This window comes from Episyrphus balteatus, chromosome 3 (assembly GCF_945859705.1).
Source record: "Episyrphus balteatus chromosome 3, idEpiBalt1.1, whole genome shotgun sequence".
Classification (NCBI taxonomy): Eukaryota; Metazoa; Arthropoda; class Insecta; order Diptera; family Syrphidae; genus Episyrphus; species Episyrphus balteatus.
Window position 1 is genome coordinate 69,169,765 of NC_079136.1, and position 27,214 is coordinate 69,196,978.

A 27,214-nucleotide genomic window follows, 5' to 3' on the forward strand; every position below is an offset into this window, starting at 1 on the left:
TAGTGTAAAACCAATTTTTGGTCTTATATTTTTTTTGTTTTAAAATGTGATGAATAAAAAAAATGTCAGTTGGAAAATAAAATGTGATTTTTGAGTTGAGCCTGGCTGAAGCAAAACGAAAAATGTTTAAGTCTCTTTGAAGACAATAGCGAACAGGTTAACTAAAAAATACGAGCGAGTATTATGTCAAAAGCGGTTTTTAATTATCCCACTTGATCCATATAGATCATTAATTAACACGTATTACAACAACTACATGAATTGCGTCTTCTGTAATAGGCATGATGCATGAATAACTAAAATTTCTTTCAAGATATCGATTCGCTATTATTGTATGGAAAATTTCGTTTCACTTCAGCTGTGTACTAGGCTTTACGCCGAGCAGCTTCGCTACATCGATAGGGTTTGCGGTACGGGTAATTGAATGAATTTTTGAATTTTTCATACAACTGTAAGGGCAGACCCAAGTAACAATTTTACTTGCATAAGGTCCATTTTCTTCGATTCGACAAGCTATAGTTTGTATAAGTTTAGTTTAAGGCTTACTTACCCAAATCATCCATTTTGGAAACAAAGGAGGTCTCCTTAAGGCCATCTGGAAGTGTTTAGAAGAAGCCTTGTAAATATAAGTTAAAGAAGACCTTCATAAGACCAGTTTGAACCGTTTTAAAGAAGCCTTCTATTTTAAAGTGACAGAAGGCTTTCATAAGACCTGTTCCAAGAGGTTCTTGTAAGTATGCAATGTTTTCATCTCTCAAGTATGCAATGTTTTTCACCAATAAGTATGCAAAGCTTTTATCCTGCAGATATGCAATGTTTGTAACACTTTAGAAAAAAACATTGCATTTTTATGTGAGGTTTCAATTAGCTCCCTTTTTGCCACTCATATTTAATATTCGAGCATGGTCTACTGGTAAGGTGCTGGCTTGGTATGCAGAGGTACGTAGGATCGATTCCTGGCGGGGCCATTTGTGAATAAAAAAAAATGTGTTCTTTTTCAATTAAAATAAAATTCTTCCCATTTCAGAACGACAGGAAAAGCATTGACATGGCCAAAAAAGAAGAAAAAACAAAATAGAAAAAAATTAAAAGAAAATAAAAATCAATAAAATCTTTTTTTTTATTCATAAATTCAAGATCTTATAACAACCTCCATAAGGCCTTATTATAACACCCAATGCAAATGATAGTTTCCTTAGCGAAGCTATAGTTTCCCTAAAATGTTTCATTGTTTTGTAAAAAGGCCTGCATAAGGTCGTTTTACGCTGTTCGTCACAAGCTATTAGCTTGTGGATTGCCTGTGGAGGAAGGTCTTGGGGAAATTCGGTAATGTGCGCCAAAATGATTTGCATAAGACTTGTCCTTCTTCTTAAACAAGTCAAAAAATAGCTTGCATTGACCCTTATGAAAGCTAAATTGTTACTTGGGGACTCAATTATAATTAATTCAAAAACCCAAATACAGATGGGAGCACCCAATAATAGCTGCGTTCCTTTGGAAATATTTATCTACTGCTTAGTACTTAAAACTACTTTGAACTACTTTTGCCATATTGAAAAAGTAGTTCAAAGCAGCTTTAAGTACTAAGCAGTAGATAAATATTTCCAAAGGAACGCAGCTAATAAGATGAGGAAATTCGGTTGTATTCCCGAACTCATTTTATTATGTCAAGGTTGGGCACTTTTTGACACATCGTTAAGCCCAACTCACATTTCAGGCTTCGGTAAAGGTATTACAGAAGCTACATTTCAGCTTCTTTTTTAAATTTGGTAAGGCTGTTGGGCATGGAAAAAGGAGAACTTTATACAAGTTTGACCCTTTATAAAAATGTTCTCATAAGGTCTATAAGAAGCTTGAAGCCTGGTACGCAGCTGAAGCGAAAAGAAATTTTCCATACAAAATTTCTTTAACGAAATCTTGAACGAAAAATTTCGTTTTGCTTTTCGTTTTTTAGTACGCAGCTCTATCGAAAAATTGGAGAGTTTACACTCATCCCGACTAACAAATTTGCTTCTATAAAGCTTTACAGGTGTAGCTCCTCTAAAGCTTTATAGAAGGGATAATGTTTGTCGGGATTTTCACTTACTTTTTACTGTCTTGACTCCAAGAGCAGTGTTGACCGTTTTTTCACTTTTTATTAATTTATTTCTTGCTTAAAAAATTGATTTCTGCTGATTTTTCTTGATTTTAAATTAATTTTTATTTTTTTTATTTTGACTTTGACAGAATACTCGATGATATTTTTTCGTTAGCATTTTCGTTGTCGACTTTGGAGACTTGAAAATTTTTCGTTTCGCATCATCAGCGTTCCAGGCTCAACGAAGGTTTACTGAAGCTCTACCGAAGCTTTGAGATTTGACAGATAGCTTCGGAAGAGCTTGTATAGCTCCTTAATACATTTCTTATCGAAATTAAAATAACAAATACAAAAACAAAAAAAGGAATTTTCTATGCTACCGCATATACCCTCCAGTGTGGCCAAGCCTTTAACGCTCTTGAGAATTTTTGAGTGTGAATAAAAACCAAATACCTCCCAAATGACATAATTATTATAATTCCCAACATCATTATGGTGTGACATCACAGCTATAAGGACACTATAAAAAAATTATATCATCGTTTACTGTAAATTTTTTATCGTAGGTAGTATAGCAGCTTTATAGGTTCAAATAGCAATTTGGGTTCAAAATTCAAAAACAAAATTGTTAATTGGGTGTTTTGAAAATGTTTTAAAAAAAAAATGTATTTTTCTTTAACTGAACAAATAAACAGGACTGGCATCACTTTAAGTACTACCTACAAAGATAATACAGTTCAAAAATCCAGACATAAAAAAAAAAAACAAATCCACTTCTACCAACTTATAAAATATTTAAACAAGAAAAAAATCTGTAAAAAAAAACTTTTTTTTTGAGTAGTAATTTTTTAAGATGGCGACGAAAAAAACGCGTCTTGTGTGATTGTAATCATAACAATATTATTTTTACGCAAATACTATGTCGGGAAATTATTAAAAACTATTAAACACTCTTCGCTAATATCGAATTAATTAAATTAAAGTGAAATTGTGTTTGAAATAAATGTGAAAATGGCTACAAACATGTATCGAGTAGGAGGTGAGCGATTTTTTTGATGATGATGATGATTCCCCCGATTCTTCCAAACCAATCCAACTTTTTTTTTATCAATTCAACTTTCCCCCAAAAATGAGAAATGAAATGAAATGCCTGCCTTCCTTTTTACCACCTTCTTCTCACTCTTCAATAAAAAATGTGTGCTGTGTTAAATGCTGGCTGCTTTTTGGTGCAGCTAAAAAAAAAGGATTTTTCTCTTCTTTTTTTTTCAAAATAAATTTCCTAATGATGATGAAAAAGCGCCGCATATTAATTATTAATTTATGTACTTCTTATTTTTCTTATTAGATTTGTTTTATTAAATTGTTTATATTAAAAAAGCAGTCGTGTTTTTTTTTTCTTTTTATTTGTTTTTGTGCCGAAATTATTGGCAAAAAAAAAGGTACTTACTTCGGTCTTTTTTTTGTATTATTTTTGTTTAATCGTCGTCATCGTCGAAGAAGTACTTATTAATTGAAGCAAATGTGAAATAGAAACGGGAGGCCAATGTACCCTCACTCACTTCAGTTATAGATTCTATATGATTGGGGACATGGGAACATTTGCAAAGTGCAAAGAAATTGTCTCTTTTCCTTGCAACAGCAGTCAGCCAGTTCGGGGGACAGGTACAGGCACTGACCATTACAACTGACGGTCATCCCGCTGCTGTCGCTGCTGTTGCTCAATTCAAAAACAGACCATCGGAATAAGTTTAAGGTCATCATCAGGAAGCAATAGGGAGCATATAAAAATATGGGTATAAATTAGTGGAGCGTATGAGGGAAACTTTTTTTCTTTCCTTCCTGTCCATTTTGTGGTTTTTTCAATTTTCACCTGTTTTCATGGGCAATTGCAATTGAAATGAAATTGAGTTGAGAAAGTGATGTAGCTGAAGTTGAACTAGAAGAAGGGTTGATTGATAAAATAAATAAATATAGGTGGTCGATCGCTTTGGTCGGCCAACTAAACTGGCTTAGCTCTTTTATAGAAAAGTCTCAATTTGCTTTAGAGCTGTGATGTGTAGGTATATGCAGTTACTTATACGTGGTTGAGTTTATCTATATTTTTTTGATGGCGATGTATGACATTATACCTATTTGCTTTTTTTTTTATTTGCTTTTTTCATGCATTGCGTTAGGTTTAAAGTTTGATTTTAATGATGACGAAAAGAAGAATTAAAGACAAGAAGAGTGATGATGAAATGTTTTTTTTTTTTTTCTTTTATTGATAAAGTGTAAAATATTTTTTAAATAAATTAAGTTAAGTTGTTTGTTGGATTGGACTAGTATCTACTTGGGCAAGCTTGGACAAATTATGTTCTAGTGAGGAAAAATATTTTCTACATTTTAATGACTTTAAATTTCTTATCAATCGAATCCAAATTTAATTATAGTTGAGTGGGAGTCACCATGAACTTGTTTTTTTTTTTTGTATTCATTTTGAATTAGTACCTATGTAATGGCTATTGAATGATTGAATATGTACGGAACTAGTGTTATATTTTGTTTGAAGTCAAAATCAAAATTCGAACTTACTAGTTTAGATGTAAGTATGTACGTTGCTTCAAAAATACCTTTTTACTTGCGATATAGGTGCTATATTAGCCCTGTTCCTTTGGGAGGTGGCAAAGTACTACTAGTAGTTTACTAGCGATTTTCAATGGAACGCACTTTCAGTGAATTTAATACAAATCGTATCTATTCGGGAAGAAGAGCAAGAGTAGATGATAGTACTAGATTAACCAAAACATCTACTAGTAGTAAACTACCACCTCCAATGGAACAGGGCTATTATCAAGTTATGCATTCAAAAAAAAAAAGTTGCGATGCAAATTTTCCATGATATTACGATGTCAGGATGTCTGTCGGTCTGTATAAGAAGCTACAGCCTAAACAGATGGATCGATTGACTTCAAACATGGTAGGTATGTAGCATTTTTGTGAGGGGTTTTTGGAATTAACTTTTTTGGACCAAAAAAAAAACCTACTTGTCATATAAAAATTTCGGAAAAGTTTAAGTTCTCGAAAACGGCTCCAACAATTTTGTTAACAAAATTCAGATATTAGTTTTTTGGCAAGGTCTATCTTATGATGAAAAATTTTTTTTTTCGGAAATCATTACTAACGGTACCCACCATAAAACGGTTTTTTAAATTTCAAAATATCTTCCAAACTACTAGTTCAATTTATGCAAAATCATTTAAATTGGCTAAATATAAATCAAAAACAAAATTTTGAAAAAAATAAATTTTAGGGATACTTCTGCTACTATGGACTTGGCCTAATACATTGGATCAAAACTGTAATTAAACAGCTTTGGCACCTGAATAGTTTGCAAAACATTATGCTGCTACTTCCAAGAGGATAATAACCCAAAACACATAGCAGAGCAGCCAGGCAATGGTTTCAAGATACTAAAATTGGGGTTACAAAGTGACCTGCTCAGTCTTTCAGACCTCAATCCCTTCTAGAAACTTTGGAGGAATATAAAAGGAGATGTGTCTAAAGCCAAAACTTAAAATAACGGGAGTTATTAACTGTTGCTGAGCAGGTTTGGTGATCTATAACACCGCAAAGATCTAAGGGACTTTACGACTTCATGAAAGGTCGTTGCGAAGCGGTAGTTAAAAATAACGGTCATGGGAGCAAATATGTACTACTTTTTCTCTAATAAAATACCGTTTGATTGAACTTTTTTCGCCCTTGTTTTATTTAAATTTAATAGAAAAAGAAAATTATTTTGCTCGCTTTAATTTGAGGCTTATTTTGTCTTTGGATTATTTTTAAGCTTAATAGAAATAAATTAAATTCCATTTGTACTAAAATTTAAATTTTAAAGAAACTTAAGGAGTTTTAGTTAAAAAAATTTCCAAAATCAAATCTCTTTTTAATGTATAATGCTTTATTTAAAATATTTTTCAAATCGTGCTATTTTTTTGCTCGCCACTGTACATAGGTACCTACATTTCCCAAATTTCTATATTTATATATACATATATAAATTTAAGCAACTTGAACTCTAACAGCAAGTTCGTGCGACCCAGTCGTGCATTTAATTTTTTTCAACTCTTACGCAGGCGAATACATTGAGCAGCCGTGGCCCCGGGGCAAGATTACATCTAGGAGCCCTTTTTCTCTTAATTTTTCTATATAAGAAAATGAATGAATTTTTTTTACTTTTGTTTTGATATTTTTTAAACGCTTGAAACTTATATTTTTATTCTTCTTGAGAAATTCTCTGGAGTTCTTTACAGTGTCTTTATGGGCGCAATGAAAATATTCTATTAAAACACATTATATAATGATGTTGTTTTTCCCTATTGGAATCCGGACAAAAGTCTTAAAAAGCTTCTTAACCAACTTACAATTTGGCGTCTATAAAGTTTTACTAATGCTTACAATTATTCGATACCTTCCCATAAGAATGTATTCAGCGACATTTTTTTCGAAAATGACTTTTTGATGTGGAAATATACTATGAGTTAAGCGCCACGTTTTGGTTGTTCTTCATGTATGCAAATGAAACTAGAAAGAAAATAAAATTGTGCAACCCATACATTTTCTTGCTAGAATAATGTTGGTTTTTGCGTTTCCTGAACAATTTTAGAAATGTCGCTTAATACACAGTTTTGAAATTAAATATCAAGTTTAATAGTGCTAGTTTTTATTTCGCACTTAAAAATCAATTTAATTTTGCTCCCGTGGGGCCCTGGCATCCGTCGGGGGCCCGGGGAACCGCCCCGCTTGCCCAAATGGTATGTACGCCCCTGGAAACATAGCGCAGTAGCTTAACTCTAAAGAGTCGCTATTTTATTTATAGTTTCCCATGCTTTTAACAGGGATTTTCATTTTTTCTTTCAAACTGAAGAGAATGCACTGCTACTATGATTAAAAATACATTAAAAATAAAGAAAAAATATTTTTCTAAATAAATTTGACAATTTATTGATTTGCTTGTAAATGTTCAAAAAGATTTAAATAAAACCTGTAAAAGGTCTTGAAGATTCCTTTTTATAGTAAAATACAGTGCTGTGCAAAACATATGCAACAGTTAAAACTTACTATTTCGTATATATTTTCTGCATGTTTCTGCTCATAAAAGAAATATGCAATTTATGAGGGAGGACGCTTTGTTCTCAACTTAACTCAACTTTTCATAAAAAAAAATTCTTCAATGGGTTTTAAAGGTAAAATTACAAAAAATCATTAAATTTGTCTGTGCAAAATATATGCAGCTTTGTATGTAAAAAAATATGTTGGAACAACGGACAAAGTAGCACCTTTATAGGAAAACAACCGTTATTTAGTTCAAACGAAAGTGTTAAGTTATTAAAACTTGATAAGGATACAACCACAATTTGAAGTCATGCATTTCACAATTATCTAAAAAAAATTACAGGCCATACAACACCTCCTTCCATACAAAAACAGTTGAAACAGTTGCATATGTTTTGCACAGAACTGTATTAGAACAAAAAATATTAATAGAAAGAAATCAGCAATGGCAAAAAATCGCTGCATTATGTGCCTGTGTTCACGTGCTTTGCGGACTGCGGACGTAACTTCATTTATTTATTTTTTAATATGTAAATGTCTTATTAATATAAAAAAAGTAAAAATACAAGAGTTTTGAAAGAAATATTGAGTATTGTTTTATATATCACATAGTCGTTGGTGCGCCTGTTTTGAAAGTATTCGATAAGTGGCGCTGTACCTATTCAAGGAGATTTACCAACCACATTCATTTGACTCGTTTTAATTAACTGCACTTGATTTGAACTTGACATAGAATTTTATAAACTGCTTTCTTATGGTAGAGATTTTATCAATGTACGAAATAAGATTTAGGTCTATTTTCACAGTTGGAATAAGTGGCGAAAATAGGAGACTTGGGTGTCACTTATTCGGAATTAATAATATTCTTCTTTCGTTAACTTCAAAAAGAGTCAGCGTAAATACTCAACATAAAAACCCTATGAAAAAGAATCAAATTTTAGTTTTTTCGATTTTCTTAAAAACTAGGCGGGATAAAAATATCTGGTTTTCAGTGTTTGATTAATTGAGAATCAGTAAATTAAAAAAGTCATTTCAAAAGTTTATGTCCCAAAAAGTGTTAAAAATATTTTTATTGTACGTTATTTTTTAACATTTGTTGGTATAAAAGTCCTTTTTTTTTTAACTATAAGTAGAAATAATTTTATTTTAGTATTAAATTAAAGGTCAGATGTCAAGCTTTTGAAAAAGGTGAAACAATTTAAGGCTTGGCCACACCGGAGGGTACATGCGGTAGCGTTACGGGTAATTTTATGAAAAAAATTCCAAATTGAGAAACATCAACGTTCAGATGTGGAATTTTTTTTCATACAAATACCGGTACCGCTACCGCATGTACCCTCCGGTGTGGCCAAGCCTTTATAGTAAGTGTTGCCACTGAATTGAATACTTTTTTATTAAATGTTCAAAAACACCACTTTTGTGCTTGATGTCGACTTTACCGCTGTATATAATAAAATAAAGTACTCTTCAACACAGTACACATAAAAAGGTAATATCTTCCAAACTGACATTGGTCGCCAAATTGTCAAAACATGACAATTTGGCGACCAATGTCAGCTACCGTAGTTCTTAATTGTTTTAAATTGCCGACGAAAAGCCACGCACACCACTAATTTTTTAACAATTATTGACCATTTTCCGAGAATAAACAGGAAGAAAATTTGTTATTTTTCAATTAATATTTTTTTAAAAATTAAAGGCAGGCCTGACAGATTAGTGCCCATTTTTGACAAACAAATTTTGACAATGTTCGGAAGCACAGTACACATAAAAAGGTAATATATTCCGAACTGACATTGGTCGCCAGATTGTCAAAACATGACACTTTGGCGACCAATGTCAGCTACCGAATTCTTAATTGTTTAAAATACCGACGAAAAACGCACAAAAACCGATAAACCACGCACACCACTAATTTTTAAACAATTATTTACCATTTTCCGCGATGAAACACGAAGAAAATTTGTTATTTTTCAATTTATAATTTTTTCAAATAACATTTTATAAATTAAAACAAAAACAAATTTCCTGTTTACTGCGATTGAAATATAAAAATTAAAGGCCACCCTGACAGATTGGTGCCCACTTTTGACAAACAAATTTTGACAACGCTCGGAATATATTACCTTATTATGTGTACTGTGGTTCGGAAGATATTACCTTATTAAGTGTACTGTGCTCTTCAAGACCTTTCATTTGACGTACGTTTCATCACTGTTGAGCAATATTGAAAATGGGCCAAAAATGTTCATGGTCCTTTTAAAAGATCACTTACTTATTGTGTATTAAAAAAAAACATGAATGTGTTGTCTCAAAAATGTTATTTGTTAGTTGTTTTTTTTTATACCTAAGATTTGTATCTCCTCTATGAAAAATTACCAGTAAGTTAGAAAAAGTATATCGTCCCGTTTCTGCGTGAACCACGTATCTACATAGCAAATTTTGTTCTGTTCTTAAAAGAAATATACATTTTTCTAAAAATTAAAATTATGAATTGAACAAAAGGAAATCAAGTTATGTTTATGACATATTGATTGAGTTGTTTCTAAACTAAAACCTTTGTATCTATTCTTTTTTTAAGTTCTAGAGCAAATTTTAACAGAAAAAAAAATCTTAAACAAAAATGTACTTACGAGGTTCAAGCAGAAACGGGACGATATGGTGTTCACTACCAGGAGAGAAGTGAAAGTTGAAATAAAAATTTACAAAACTCTTGAAATAAGTTTTAAACATGATTCTAACAAACAAATTTTTTTTTAAATTTCAGACTACGTCTACTTTGAAACATCTTCATCAACTCCTTATCTCATACGTAGAATAGAAGAATTAAATAAAAATCAAACTGGAAATGTAGAAGCAAAAGTAATGTGCTTTTACAGACGGAGAGACTTGCCAAATCCCCTAGTGCAATTGGCGGATAAACATCAATGTAAGTACATGCATAATTCATTAATTTATAATTTAAAAAATTATTTAAAAACGATTTTGAGTTCAGTTAAACAAGGATTTACAAATAATAATTTTATTTGTATTGGAAAAAAATTTTATTTTTGTGAGTTTTTTACTTTAGTAGAATTCAGATTTAAGTAATAACTACAATATTCACTTTTTGCTTAATTATAGAAGTTCTACTTAGCGTCAGTTGTTTGCAATTAATTTTACCATTTTATGTGAGCATTTTCAACATTTAAGTATAATAAATAGTACTGTGCATTTATGATGTTCATATATGGGTGACTCAGCAGTTTTTACCACCCCCATATTTTTTTCGCTCATTCGATAGAGAATTGGCTGAATATCATAACTCTGATTTTTCGCACTCGTGAAATTAACCCTTTGGCCGCCATCTTGGATTTCAGTTTTTATTAAATATCTCGACTTCTTTTATCCCAGGTTAAAGTTAGTAATAAAATAAAATGCACGACTGGGTCGCACGTACTTGCTCTTGTTCGCAGTATCTTTATCTTAAATATCTATTGGAAATTTAAGACTTTGTTTAGTGTCGAGAAAAAAAAATTAAAAAAAAAATCGAAAGTTTAAAAATTAAACTAAACATTTTTTTTTTTCAAAAATGTTTTTAAAAATATTTTTTTTTACATTTTATACTTCAGAGTAATGTCTGTAAATTTTTAATAAAATTGACTTATGGTTTGATGAAATATATGAACTTAAAAAATATGTCAATTTTTGAAAAACGGCTACGCCATATTTCCGTACTCCGCATTTTTTGAGAAAAACTAAGTCTATTACGTATACCAAATTTAATCAAAATCCTTAGAGCCGTTTTCGAGAAAATTGCAAAACCTCGAAAACGTTATATGGGAGATATGCGTTAAAAAGGAGATATTAAAAAAATAAAAAAAAACTAGGGAATAACGTAAAAAGCATCTGTACCAAGTTTCAAGCAAATCCATCCATCCGTTTAGGCCCTAGCTCGATGTACAGATGGACGCACAGACGCACGGACGCACACACGCACAGACCGACGGACGGCATGATCTTCTTCATCATCGTAATGTTGGTTTTGATTAAAACCTCAAATTTTTTTTTCTACACGAAACCAATACTTGCCCTATAGAGCAAGTAAAAACGTAGACAGTTAAATTTCGCGTCTTTTATGTTAAGTTACAAGCCAAAAAAGTAAAAAACAAAAAGAAAATTTTAAAGTTTTGAGCACTTTTTATCAAAATTTTGAAAAAATGTTTAAAAAAATGTTGACCTTAAAATTCTCTACACCTCTGTTGTACAACTTTTTTCCGTATCGCTAAAAATACAAAAGTTCTTACTTTTTTGTTAAAATGCCTGTGTTTTTATTTTTCTTACTAAATATTTTCTTAATTTTTTTTTACCAAATGAATGAATGAATTTTAAGTGCTAAGTTTCAGTCTCAACATTTGGTACAAAAGGGGTACTTGACAAAAAAAATTTGTTTTCTTATTTTTTTTTTATTTTTTGACTTGTAACTTTTTTAATATTCAGAATATCAAAAAAATGTTCTTATCATAAAAGACGCAAAATTTAATTGTCTATATTTTTTGTATTACCAACTTTTACCTAGGATAAATAGAAGTCGAGATATTTAATAAAAACTAAAATCCAGGATGGCGGCCAAAAGGTGAATTTCACTTTCCCTGGGCCAACTCCCGGGGCAGAGGGGAACCGTCTATCGGAATGACACGACAAGTGGAGTCTCATTCAAAACATAGAGCAGAGTAGTTTGTTAAATTTAATCACTGCGTAATCCCATGGTATAACTGTTTCAAATGTTATAACATCACGAGTGCGAAAAATCAGATTTATGATATTCAGCTAATTCTCTATCGAATGAGCAATAAAAAAATTTGGGGCCGTCACAAACTGCTGGGTCAAATTACAAGTGCACTGCACTAGTTATCAAGTTTAAATTTCATACAAAGTGTAACAGACATTCGATGGCCATAGGGAGGTTGAAAAAAGTGCCCCTAGCGCAAATTTTAGTGTGATGGACCATAACGTCCGAGGTCTAGTTTCGTATCCCAGTCCCAGCTCACACCACTTAAAAACATTAATTTTCAGGGGTACTGACATTGACATTGATTAAACTCATGAAAAAGTACATCTTACTAATCTATTCTGATTCCGAAGATACAAAAAAAAGCATGCGACTTCAAACCCCAAAAGTACTCTGTACTGCTTCTTCTTCTTGACGAAACTGGTTTATGATTGAAATACAAAAAAAACTTAACTCGTGTTCATTAAGAGATGGATAGCAATAGTAGGAGAGCCAGTGGCACATTTGACTAAGGTAGCTCTTGTAAGGCTAAAAATTCTTACAGTGGTCATTTTTAGCATGCTAAGTAAAAAAATCTTGGTCTGGCAGGCCTCAGCGGTGCACATCATATATATATATGACCTTGAAAGTGTAAAAAAAATTTAAAAAAAAAAAAAAGTTGCTCTTGTAAGGCTGAAATTTTTATAGAATTTAGTTTACCCATCGAGAAGAACAAAACAAAAATTGCCAGACTTTTTTGAGGTGCACAAGTGCCTGCCAGACTAACTTAAATGTGCGAAGTTTACATGCATTAAACGAAACTTTATTCTGTAAAGTCGAAATTTATATATGTGTTTGTCTAAGCGATTTTAAGAGGAACTGTGCAATTACAGCCGGTCCTGGCCGATATAAGTCCTTGTTAGGTGAGTGGAAAGATGCAACTTTCTAAAAAATGACTTAAAATCCAAAAAAAAAATTTAAAAACAACGGCAACACTGACAGTTATGAGTGATACTTTTTTTAAAAGGTTAAGTTGTACACTTAATTTTAAATTTTAAATCAAAATATTTTAATCAATCGTTTTTGAAATAACCAATTTTAAAGTTAATATTTGGGAAAAAAAACTTTAAAAAAACACATTGAAAAATAATATTGTCAAGACTGTGAATGAAGAGCAACATTAAAGGATACAGAACATTAATCTAATGAATTTCCTACCAAACACTGAAAACTACATGTCTCTACGACTTCTAGTTTTTGAGAAAATTGAAAAATAAGAAAATATAAAAAAATATTAAAAATATAAATAAAAAAATAAAAATCTGATAAAAAAATGGTTTTCTTATTTTTCAATTTTCTCAAAAACTAGAAGTCGTAGAGTCTATAAAAATTTCAGCCTTACAAGAGCAACTTTTTTTTTTTAATTTTTTTTTACACTTTCAAGGTCATATATACAGTGCTGCTAAAAACATTCCGGATTTTTTTGTCATTTTCATCAAATAAAATTTTATAACACAAAACTGAAACAAAATATTGCTTTAGTATTTTTTCTAGGTCGTTTATATATCAGTTAAGCAATTTCAACAGAAAATAAAGACCTTTAACACATACAAAAAAATTAAAAATTGAAAAATGAAGTAAAGCCAGAATTTCCTGTGAAAAACTAACCGGATTTTTTAATGTTTATGCTTAAAGTTAATATTTTGTTCAGAAACCTTTGTTTTCTAAAACTGCTTGGCACCAACGAGGCTTGGACTCGGACAAATTAAATAAAATAGAACTAGGAATATGCTTCTAGTCATTTTTAAAAGCTACAAGAACGTTAGTTGCTGAGGTGTGCTTTTCCTTCTCTACCTGTCACTTAAAGATGGCCCACAAATTTCCAATCGGGTTCAAGTCTAATAATTGTTCCGGCTATTCCAAGCCAGGAGTATTGTCTACCCCGAACTACTGTTTTTACGAGCTTTTAAGAATTTTTGGCATCATAACTTGCAGGAAGAGCCAATGTAAAGGCATTTCTTTCTCCTTTTATGGAGCCATTATCTACTCCAACATCTCTCCATTGTGGAAATGATCCATAATTCCGTTGATTTTGTGTAACGGAGTAGAGCCTGCAGCTAGAAAAACCCCCAAACTGTCAATGATCCTCTGCTGTGCCTCACGGTAGGGAGCATATTGTTTTCACGGTTGCCGGAGTGGGTAGGATCCTACCAAACTGGGTAGGTTTTTTTACCTTGGGTAGGTTGGTGGGTTTGAAGTCAATTTGGTAGGTTTTTCCAAGTTCTTTCTCTAAATAATTTTATTTTTAATAATAGACAAAAAAAATTGTAATTATGTCAAATCTACCCAAAATATTTGTGCCAAACAAATGTGCCCATCTGAACCAAGAGTAATAATATTAAGTAGTGTATGTAAACGCAGTATCCTCATTGTTGGTGTCTGAACTCATCCATTTTCATGTTTTGTGTTGACACTAACTTCACATTCTTGATTAGTGATTTCTACAAAATGGGATTACAAATTTATTTTAAAACTTTTTTTCCAAAAAATTATTTTTTTTTAAAAAACGGCTCTAACGATTTTGAAAATTTTTTTTACGTTAATATATGGATTGGGGACAAAATCCCGAAAACCGAAATCCCGAAAACCCAAAATCCCGAAAACCCCAAATCCCGAAAACCCAAAATCCCGAAAACCCAAAATCCCGAAAACCCAAAATCCCGAAAACCCAGAATCCCGAAAACCCAAAATCCCGAAAACCCAAAATCCCGAAAACCCAGAATCCCGAAAACCCAGAATCCCGAAAACCCAAAATCCCGAATGGGATCCCGAAATCCCGAAAAATTATATAAAATGAAAAATTTGCGCAAATTTTTCATTTTATATAATTTTTCGGGATTTCGGTTTCGAAAACAATCCTAAGTGTGATATTAAGGTGTTATTACGTAAAAAACAATATAAGTTTATGATTCCGTTAATATCTCTTTTTTACATGATTTCAAGTTTTTATTGTGATTTCAGCAATGCTTTGTATAGTCTATTGAATAGACCCTTTTGGATGGAACAAATTCGTTCAAGAGTTTTTATTGCTGATTATGATTCCTTGCCATACAAGAATACTCCAGCCAAAAGTGCTACTAAATCCGTTGGTGCATTTCTGAGAAAACGGCAACACTGGTCGGTTTTCAGTTTTTTTGATTTAACTCGAAAACCAAGCCTGACTTTGAAATGGTTCAAAGACACTTTTCATAGCAAATTAAATTTTCTGTCAAGTAAAGATGGTTAATAAATTTTAAAAATTATTTTTGACTAAAATTCTAACCTAAAATCAAAGAAAAAAAAGTTAAAAAATTGACAATTTTATTTTTTCTTACTAAATCAAGGGGCATTTTGTGTATGTAGCCGGGACGTCCAAACTTTGTACTAATGAAATAAAGTAGAGGTAAAATCCTTTGATAATATGCAATTTTAATTTTTTTTTGTCAAGAAACAACTTAAATGTACCTATTCAAAAATTAGCACTTTTTCTAAATTTCTGACTTTTTTAGTTAAAAGCAAGTTTTTAAAACTCGATAAAATCGTATTAATTGGTAACTTTTTGACTTTTAAAGTAAACATACTTCGAAGGATTGATTTAATATAAACTAAATATGGCAAACAAAAAAATTTAATTGCATCCTTATGGCCTTTTGTGCAATTTTGTGTATGTGCATTTTTATAAATACGGGTTGAATGGATGGACGGAGAGCCATTAGCTTTGGTCTATTGCATAGAAGAACATTTAATACCAACTCTTTTACTGTTTTCAATGGCCTGAAAAACAATTCTTGAAAAATCTGCGACCAACGAAAAGTTTCTCTTGAAAAACGAAAACAATACTCTAATGAGTTTGAAACAAAATAGCTCAGGCAAATTAGTAAACCCAATTGCACTTTTCGCGGGATAAATTTTTTTCATGGAACGTGTTTAGGTGAATGTCCTTATAGTAAAAGTGAATTTTTTGGGATGATAAGATATCGGGAACAGCCGCCATCTTGGAAAAGAGGTCGGTGTCGTTTTTATTTTATAACTCCATTTTTACTCATTTAAACCAAAAATGTCCAAGGATAGACTTATTATAAATTAAATTATCTAAAAAATGATATACAAATGAATTCCGTGAACTGGTTAAATTCAATTTTATAGTCGGTCAAAGTCCAGGTTCTTCTCGCAAGGTTAAGACAATATGACATTTTTCCAAATATCTGAAGAACTTTTTATTTGTTTGGGATTTTCTTAAAGAATGAATTATAGCACTTTTAAGTATCGATGAAATGAACCCTTTATTGTTTTTGTAACCATCACATTGCAGAAGCAACCAAACGTCGAAGTCATGATATACGATTTTTTAACTGAACATTTCAATAGTTCAAATAAACAATCAAAAATTAAACACAATAGTCTCGAAAACATAACGGCTTACACGCCTCATATCTTGAGTTATACTTATCGTAATGCTGAGATTGAGGTGTTCATGTTTAGGAAAAATGACAGGGCATCAGTTCTTATATTTAGAATTATAAATAATGTCACTTTAGCTTATTCACATTAATTGGAAAATTCACTTCATTTAAAACCTCGAAAACCATATAAAGGTTTCAATATCACTGGTCAACAAAATTTAACTTTTTTTTTGCCACAAGAACCAAAATATACTTTTATAGTAGTTTTTGGGGTGCTGAACTCGAATCTGAAGTCAGAAAAATTTGATTGGCCTCCGTTTTTGAAATATTACCGTTATAAAATGCTAAAAAACGTCATTTTGGCTGTTTTCGAGGTTCTGTTATAATGTGGGGTAATTCATTACAAACAAATTTGTAAAGGTGATTATAAGAACAGATATTCTTCTTTCAAAAACTGTTTAAATCTTTTCGATATCTCTTTTATTGCTCGAGATATCTTAAGTTTCAGTTAATAAGCTAAAGAGAAACTAAATTTAATCTAAAGTTTAAGTCACGGGTCACAGAATTTTTGCCACAAGAACCAAAATATACTTTTCTAGTAGTTTTCGGGGTGCTCAACTCGAATCAGCAATCAGAAAAATTCTATTAGCCTTCGTTCTTGAAATATAACCGTTATAAAAAAAACTTTTTTTTGCATTTTATAACGGTAATATTTCAAAAACGAAGGCTAACAGAATTTTTCTGATTGCGGATTCGAGTTTAGCACCCCGAAAACTACTAGAAAAGTATATTTTGGTTCTTGTGGCAAAAAAATTTTGATTTGGTTGGCCAGTGTTGTTTCTGATTCAAAGACCGCTACTTAAATTTTGAATATCTCGGGCATTAAAAGAGATATCAGAAAGATTTAAACAGTTTTTGAAAGAAGAATATCTGTTCTTATAATCACCTTTACAAATTTGTTTGTAATGAATTACCCCACATTAAAACAGAACCTCGAAAACAGCCAAAATGACGTTTTTTAGCATTTTATAACGGTAATATTTCAAAAACGGAGGCCAATAACAATTTTCTGACTTCAGATTCGAGTTCAGCACATCAAAAACTACTAGAAAAGTATATTTTGGTTCTTGTGGCAAAAACCTTGTTGACCAGTGTATTTAGACGAATATAGTTAACAAACTGTTTACTTATATTTTGGTTATGCCTCCATTTCAAAAATTTGCTCGATCTAATAGAAGAAAACTTGTTATTTTCTCACTTTTGACTAGTAGAATGTGAGCTTCGACGTTAGGTGGCTCATACATTATGTTGGTTACAGTTACGAGAAAGGGCTCATTTTATAGATATTTAAAAGTGCTATAATTCATTCTTTAAGAAAATCCCAAACAAATAAAAAGTTCTTCGGATATTTGAAAAAATGTCATATTGTCTTAACCTTGCGAGAAGAACCTGGACTTTGACCGACTATAAAATTGAATTTAACTAGTTCACGGAATTCATTTGTATATCATTTTTTAGATAATTTAATTTATAATAAGTCTATCCTTGGACATTTTTGGTTTAAATGAGTAAAAATGGAGTTATAAAATAAAAACGGCACCGACCTCTTTTCCAAGATGGCGGCTGTTTCCGAAATCTTATCATACCAAAAAATTCACTTTTACTATTAGGACATTCACCTAAACACGTTCCATGAAAAAAATTTATCCCGCGAAAAGTGCAATTGGGTTTACTAATTTGCCTGAGCTATTTTGTTTCAAACTCATTAGAGTATTGTTTTCGTTTTTCAAGAGAAACTTTTCGTTGGTCGCAGATTTTTCAAGAATTGTTTTTCAGGCCATTGAAAACAGTAAAAGAGTTGGTATTAAATGTTCTTCTATGCAATAGACCAAAGCTAATGGCTCTCCGTCCATCCATTTAACCCGTATTTATAAAAATGCACATACACAAAATTGCACAAAAGGCCATAAGGATGCAAATAAATTTTTTTGTTTGCCATATTTAGTTTATATTGAATCAATCCTTCGAAGTATGTTTACTTTAAAAGTCAAAAAGTTACCAATTAATACGATTTTATCGAGTTTTAAAAACTTGCTTTTAACTAAAAAAGTCAGAAATTTAGAAAAAGTGCTAATTTTTGAATAGGTACATTTAAGTTGTTTCTTGACAAAAAAAAATTAAAATTGCATATTATCAAAGGATTTTACCTCTACTTTATTTCATTAGTACAAAGTTTGGACGTCCCGGCTACATACACAAAATGCCCCTTGATTTAGTAAGAAAAAATAAAATTGTCAATTTTTTAACTTTTTTTTCTTTGATTTTAGGTTAGAATTTTAGTCAAAAATAATTTTTAAAATTTATTAACCATCTTAACTTGACAGAAAATTTAATTTGCTATGAAAAGTGTCTTTGAACCATTTCAAAGTCAGGCTTGGTTTTCGAGTTAAATCAAAAAAACTGAAAACCGACCAGTGTTGCCGTTTTCTCAGAAATGCACCAACGGATTTAGTAGCACTTTTGGCTGGAGTATTCTTGTATGCCAAGGAATCATAATCGCCAATAAAAAGTCTTGAACGAATTTGTTCTATTTTTGCTCTGGAGCTCGGGTCTATTAAATAGACTATGTAATGATTGAAATAAGTTGGAAAATCGTTGAACTAAAGTCAAAAGAATTATTAGTTTTAATATTTAATAATAATTGTATGTTTAAATTGTTTTTAATTGGTTTTAATTTTATGTTTCAGTTAAAATTTCAGTAAACACAGTTTTCAAGAGTTTTTTATTTTTTCTGTTTTTTTTCGGGATTTTGGCCTTTCTGGATTTTGGGTTTTCGGGATTTTGGTTTTTCGGGATTCTGGGTTTTCGGGATTTTGGGTTTTCGGGATTCTGGGTTTTCGGGATTTTGGGTTTTTGGGATTTTAGGTTTTCTGGATTTTGGGTTTTCGGGATTTGGGGTTTTCGGGATTTAGGGTTTTCTGGATTTTGGTCTTTCTGGATTTTGGATTTCGGGATTCTGTCCGTCTCCCTTAATATATCAATCAAAACTGCATACTTGTTTTGGAGGGCAATTTAATTTCTGATTTTATTTTATTTTTTTTTTTAAACGAATTTTATTTTTTTTTCCAAATTTCTATATAAAAAGTCTTAAAAATTTAAGCAACTTTAACTCCAAGAGCAAGTTCGTGCGACCCAGTCGTGCATTTTATTTTTTTAAACAAGAATTTATTCTCTTAAAATCGAAAATTTTCGTTGGGTAGGTTTTTCTTTGAATTGGTAGGTTTTTTTGGAAACTTTGGTAGGGAATTTTTTATGCGAGTGGCAACCGTGATTGTTTTGGTTTCAAACATGTCCATGTCTGGCTGCCATTTTACAATCGGAATAGAACAAGTTAAAATTGCTTTTATCATTGAAAAACATATTTTTCCGTTTTGTTATCGAGCAATACAGATGATTTTTTGTAAATACAACCATGATGAAGTATTTTTATTTGAAAATTTAAAGTGTTTCTTAAGATCCTTTAATTGCCTACCTTTTTAGACAATGCTTAGAGTTAAGGAATGACTTTTTTCCGAGCGGAAAGAGATTAAGACCAAATCTCTCAAAGCCTTCCTTACTGTACTTTATGTTGAAGGCAGATTAAGCTCCTCATAAATCGTTTAAGAAGTCGCAAATGGATCTTTTATCAAAGAACTCTTTATTCGCCTATCAGTTTTTAGAGATATTTTGTTATGGCATCCACCCAACTGATCTGCTTCAACTGATTTTTCTCTTTTCTACGTTTTGACGATATCATACTCACTTGACGTTGCAATTTACAACATCCCAATGGGATAACATTTTGTTTTATTTCGGTTTGAATGTGTTTTACGACTAAGTAACGAATTTTATGACTACAATCCGTTATTCCATTAAATTATTTATACATTTCATAAAGCTAACAACTTTGTTCGTCACCACAAACAAAAATTTTACAGAAATGGCGCTTAAAACCGTTACCTCAACACCGAGAATCGAAATCCTTGAAAAATCCGGTTAGTTTTGCACAGACGAAATTCTGACTTTCCTTCATTTTTCAATTTTTAAAATTTTTGAATGTATTAAAGAACATTTTTTTGTGTTAAAATTCCTTAACTGATATATTAACGATCTAGAAAAAATATTAAAACAATATTTTGATCCAGTTTTGTGTTATAAAATTTCATTTGATGAAAATGACAAAAAAATCCGGAATGTTTTTCACAGCACTGTATATATGATGTGCACCGCTGAGGCTTGCCAGACCAAGATTTTTTTACTTAGCATGCTAAAAATGACCACTGTAAGAATTTTTAGCCTTACAAGAGCTACCTTAGTCAAATGTGCCACTAGCTCTTGGACTACAAGAAAACATTTCAAACGCTATTTCGGAAATATTTAGGGTTGAATATGTTCATAATACATTCATCTTTCCACCTGTACATCGCTGTTTGGCACATAATTGTGGAGCATCGTTTATGTTTTTTACAGTAAAGAATCATTGTTAATTACAACTTTTTGTACATACATATACTAAGTTCTACCTTATTTGTAATTAATTTCGCATCAAATTATTTTTGAATACTTTTATCTAAAAAAGGATAGACTTTACAGTTGTTTCATATAAACCATAATATTAAACAAAAAACAGCGATACATTTTTTGCTAAAACTTTTAATATTTATATTTCATATCAACAAAAAATATGCACCTGGATTTAAAACAATAAACCCCTATTGTGCGTAAAAAAAATATCATAAAGTAATAAACGAAACAAAATAAAAAAAAATAAAATAAAAGTACACATAATACAATGCACGTGAATAATTGGTGGGTAGAAGTCTAAATCCAAATCCGGATGTTGGTGTATGTACATGCGAAGTCTTTGAATTCTGTTTGAGGGTTGAATATTGCATAGAAAATGGGATAGATGTTGCTCCCATGGTGGAAGGTATTAGAGGTTGAGGTGGAGGTGGCAACGCTTAAAACTTATATCCATACAAAGACACATCACACATATAGTTTGGTCATGCTGGGTATGCGAATAAGCAATGTTAGATTTGGTTTCGGATGATGATGATGATGACGATGGTGTTGTTGTTGTTGGTGTTGCTGATGATGATGCTATGGGTAACTGGGCTAGACTATGGTAGGTACTTAAAAGTGGGTGGTAGACAAAAAGACAACCCCCTCCAAATAGGGAAGGGGTTCTCCCATCTTAACAAATCGATACCATGTTTCCTTTTTGTACTCAACTGTACACTTTTCAGATTTGTACCTTTTTCAACAAACAAAAACTGTGTGTGCAAACGAAGTAATGATAAGCCTACAACTTCTTTTGTGCACAAAAAAAAATAATAATAATAAACCACCTTATAATCATATATATTATTACGGTTGTCGAACACCCTTTTCCTGGACTTACACCGAACAGATTTTAATAAATTATATCTTAAAAAAAGGCGAATTTCTGCCGCCAGAATCTGGCAAAATATAAATATATAAATGTTTATAATTTTTAAGAAATCTTAATTTGTTTAAAAAATAATATTCCAGCCAAAATGAATTTTAAAATGACTTTTTATCACTTTCCAATGAATCTGGAAATGTTTGACATGGCGTGTTCCTGTTCACATTAGGGGTGTTCGTATATCATTAGTTCGTATCATCAGGGGCGTTCATTAGGCGAGTAAATTCTCCGATTTGCTTAAAAATTCTGATGGTTAACATTTTAAGCATTATTATGTACAAACAAATTGCAGATAAGTTTGGACAAAAATATGAAACCTGTCAAATTTTAGAAGTGGGGATGAAATCCTCTCAGAGAAAGAAAAAATTGTGCAAAAGTACGCAAACTCTTTTAGGACAAAATTATCATTTATTAAAAGAAAAAAAGAAGGCACTAGCTTTTGAAAGATTTCAGACTTTTGTCCCAAGAAATTTTTGGGCAGAAATTTGCAAGAGGGGCTCTCTTTTTTGTAAAAAAAAAACTACACAGTTTCAGTCTAATCAAACAGGAATTGGGTTAAAAAAGTTGAAAAAAGGAGAATTATTTCTGTTTTAGGCAGTACCTAAACAGCCCTGTTACATGTAACATTATTTATACATTTTTATTTAATTTTTGGAACACAAATTAAAAATGCCAACTTTTGAGGTTCTGGGTAGTCAACCTCCGTAAAAAAAAGATCACTCAAAAGTTTTATTTTGTATTTAAGTGCCTTATATCATGTTTTCACTAAAATCCAAATGAGATATTTTCGTAAACTATTTCATTTTGAATGGTTAATGGTTAATGGTTAACCCATAGAATCCGTTCCACCCGTTGTGTCAATCAATCCGTTGAAATTGAAGGATGGGACAGAAAGGGGTGACCCAAAGAATACGTTGCATGACGGATTGCTTTTTGACAGCTCACTTTAAATTCCAAGGTGTGTTCGATATTTTCTCGATGAATGTGCACTAAGGAAGTTCTGATGCAAGAAATTGTTAACTATTATCGTTGTTCTTTTTTTTTTTAATAAAATAAAATACGCTACTAGACTTTATGTATGTTCTTGCTCTTCAGTTAAAAACAATTTTTAATAACAGATTATCATTTGTAGATATGACTTTGGCATAATAAAATTGAACTCTACAACAGAATTTTAGTATTTAATTGATATAATTTATTAGATATATCATTAAATGTTACTTTTATTACATTTTCTTCACAAATAAACAACTAAAGTTCACAATTCATAAAATCAGAAAAGAAAAGAACACAGTTCTTAGCTCTGAAATTCCCCGGTCTGCACTCCGAAACAGAAAATCGAACTGATCTATTGTTGACAACCAATGTCAAAGGATACGACAGATGAAAAAGTAGAAAGTTGGGCTATTTCTTCCGTCGAATTCGTCAAATACAAATAATTGATTTATTTTATTCATTTATCACATAATACGATATTTTGATAGGAATAATTATATTCCACATAGTGTAGTTCCGATAACCAATGAAAGATACAAAATATTTTGCTTATTTTTTACTTTGGTGTACTTAGCGTAGTTCCTTCAACATCAAGTGCGGTCCTACCTTTATTTTAATTATTCTTTCAGATCATTGAACACTTCTACATAAGATGTTTCCAAAATTATTGGAAAGTGGAAGTGTTCATCGCTTTTGACAGGATCTTTGGAATAAGTTCAGTGGGGAACTTCCAACGATTGTCAGTATAAGAAAATAGTCAAAAGAAAACAGAAAAAAAGAAAAAAAAATTTACAGCTATAGCTGGGATGGTGAAGACTGAAGACATAAACAAACAAAAGGAGGCGCGAATTGCGATAGAGTTTTGTGAATTTAGTTCGTGTTTTCCAAAATAAATATGTAAAATTAATTATTTTTTTTTAATTAATCGGAAATAAAAACTTTAAATTTGAAAACAATCGCGAAATATAAAAGTTTTTGTGGTTAAATGATTTCGAACACACAGTGTTTGTTGTAATGTAAGTGTGTGTGACAATATGTTTTTTGTTTACATTTTCCCTGCCGAGATATGTCAAATTAGAAAAGGAAAAGACAAAGATAGTTTTTGGAATTTCCCTTTATGAAAAAAAAAACACCGCCAGAAACAAAACAATAACAAACGTTTAATGGCGTTTTTAATTGGCAATCCGGAATTGTTCTTCGATTCAGAATCCCAATTGAACAGTTTTTTTTATTCCGAAGAATCTGAAGTTTAACATGTGCCACATATATGTGTAATCGCGCCAAACTTCATTTGTTTTTGTGCTGCAAACATTTTGTACTGCTAACATTTAAATCTATGAATGTGTGAGTGATTCTGCTTCTGATTCTGTTTTTAAAACCAGAAGAGAAATTCTGTTTTTTTTCAGAATCAGAACTGTCAGTTTTGATTTTTGGTTTTTTGTGAAATTTTTTGAATCCAAAATGGATGCCATGCTATGGTTTTCGTTTTTTTTTTGTGAAAAAAATTTGTTTGCATCCATCATGGATGTAATGGCCTTCCACTGCGGAGTTAATATTAAAAAAACAAAAGCGACTTTTCTGACAGACAGCTGCCAAAGTTTATGTACAGTGGTGCCAAATATTTGCATGGATTTCAAAAATCAATATAGATAAACAAAAAAACACACCTATGGTTTTTTTTTTCAAGATTTTTTGTAAGTACCTACATATATGTATGAACATATTCCGTAGGAACATTTCATCTTCCATTTGCCAGGAAAAGTCTGGGAAGTGTACCTATGTATGTACATATATAGTATATACATACATAATGTACATAAGAAAAAAGCCGGAATATTTGAAGGCTCCAGGGGAAAAACAGCACAAGTCCATTCCAACTCATTTCGAGAAAAATGCGTTTTTAAATTTTGTTCTCCATACAACTTAGTACTTAGCACACAATTTATTTATTTTTTCAGCAAGGCTTAAATTTGTTTTATAAAAGTAAGGATGCCATCAGATAGTGGTCAGTAAATACTACAAGACCTCATCATTCGTTTATTTTTGACAAAAAGTGGACATGTGCCGTTTTTCCCCTGGACCCTTCATTTGCTCTTTGCGTGCTATAGGGGCGTAAGTGTTGCACCCCTATTACGATTGTCAACTATCAATTCTTTGCCCCTGGGTAAAAAGGACTTACATAAATGATAGTTTACCAGAAAATCCGATTGAAGTTGAAAATCGATGAATTTTTGAGCATTGATCCCCTTATTTTTATAAGAAAGAGTTACTCTAAATTTATGTTTTTGATACCAAATAAAAGAGCTTATTCTCTTTTCATCAAAACCCGAAAGTGCAATTTTGTGACTTAACCTCTTTGTAGCCGGAAGCAAAGAATTTATAGTTGTTAAAAAAAATTTGATCTCTTATTTGCTTTGAAAAAAATTTGAAAACGAAGAATGATGCTAACCGTGAAATGTAACTGAAAAGATCCATTAAAAAAATGACCAGTTTTCCCCCATTTCGATTTTAAAACATCAAATTTCAGTATTTATCAACTATCAATTGATAGTTAAGGTGGTGAATGCATGATTCAACATCGGTTCAAGTTCTTCAAATTGACCAAGTTTGAGATATTAGTTGCGGCAACCTGTTTGAAATAGAGTTAATTATAAAATGTATGTACAACTTAGGGAACCTAGAATTGCTAAATTTAATGTGCCATATTCATAGCTGTTTAACTTAAACTGGGGCTAATCCAATGTATTTTAAAAGGGATGAACAGGAGTTTTTTAGTAATTCTCGACTTTTTAAAAAACACACTCTGCATTTACATTTGTACCTACCTAGCTATACTTTCTTTTTATTTAAGCATGCGAGAAGTCTCGCACGGGTAAGCTAGTAAATTTTATTTATGTAATATTGAAATTTTCTTAGTCAATATCTTCAACACTTGTAACTAACATTTCATTTACTTTCATTTGTACATATATTAATTGCAATTAAATTAAATTATAAAAAAAAAGAAACAAAAATAATTTGATAGCATCATTAATACTGTTACGAGTATGTTTGTATAAACAAAATTCCATATTTCAATTGGACTCTACCAATTACATAATTACTCCTTATTTTGATTTATTTAAGTTAAATTAAGTTTGCATAAGGATTCAGGTCAAGAATACTTAAGATAGCTGACATTCTTAGGATATCTCCAGAGCAACAGGAATGAAATTAAAGTTACAACCAAAACATAAGAATCAATAAACAAAAATGATTGATTCGTTCTCAAACATGTTATTTCCGTATTTCTCGAAAATAAATAGTTAAAATATTTTAAACGAAGAAATTTTTAGTTTAATTAATTTATATATGTATGTACACATTTTATGTACATAATGTACAATAGGGTGCTTCAAAAAAAAAAATTATCCTTTTTTTCAACTCTTACCACCCAAATTGTTAGTGATTGACAAGAAAAGAACCCTCCTGAAAACTAAGCGCTTTAACTTAACTCACTTACAGTTTAGAGGGTAAGAGTTGAAAAAGTAAGATAAATTTTTTTTTTTAACACCCTAGTGTACATGCATATACAATATGTACGTACAATGTACCTACTGTTCTAATAAATTTTGCCGTCTTAGGAAACATGTTATTTGCCATCGCGAATTAAGAAAAAGGTTTTTGTTTGTTCTTCGGATACCCAATCAACCCAATCCTTTGGGCCTTGTTTTTGTTTGACTATCAAAAATTAAACATATTTTAAGCTGCGGAAAACATTTTTGTCAGTCAGTAAATTTTATGATTTGTTGTTGTCTTTCATCTGGTATATTTTTTTCCGTTTTGAAGAATAGTTTTTGGTCTACAGCAACCCTGTTGCCACTTTTTCGTTAGATCAATTTTGTACAAATTCGCTTTCCTACATTCCAAAACTCAAATATTAAAAAAATCTAGGGAAGACGAAAGATAATACGAACGCAAGGCACAGGTTCTTATTTTGTCGGTCTGTTTGGTTCAGTCAAATTGTATTCACAGTGAAAAGTTCTGGTGAAATTGATTTTTATGGCTTACTGTTTTTGGGGTGCTTAACACGAATCTGACTTTGTTCAACATTCTTTTACGGCAACTATCAGAAATTACAAAAAAACTTACTTACTTATTTACTTTTTGCGTATTGTTCGAAAAGTGAACTCTTTTTGCAAAAACAAATTGTATGTATATTTAAAAAGAGAAAATAATTCTTGAAAATTTATGTTTTACCCTTTTTTTTTGTGTAGGAAAATTGTTATATCGGTATTGGTTAGGACTTTTTTCGACCCTGACGTAGCAGCGTGCATTTTTAATCGTCATCCTACACAGACAGACGAGTTTGGCAGGGATGAATATTAAGG

The 27,214-nt window shown here is 31.2% G+C and overlaps 1 protein-coding gene across 2 annotated transcripts in view; it reads left to right on the top strand.

Moving 5' to 3' along the window:
- The first annotated feature begins 2,902 nt into the window (after window positions 1-2,902).
- LOC129916757 (metastasis-associated protein MTA3) overlaps window positions 2,903-27,214 on the top strand; it is a 35,678-nt gene continuing 11,366 nt past the window's right edge. For both annotated transcript variants that reach the window (XM_055996883.1, XM_055996884.1), the window contains exons 1-2: window positions 2,903-3,116; window positions 9,936-10,097. In XM_055996883.1, the coding sequence (XP_055852858.1) occupies window positions 3,089-3,116; window positions 9,936-10,097 (190 nt within the window). In that variant the 5' untranslated portion in view covers window positions 2,903-3,088. The remainder of the gene's footprint in view (window positions 3,117-9,935; window positions 10,098-27,214) is intronic.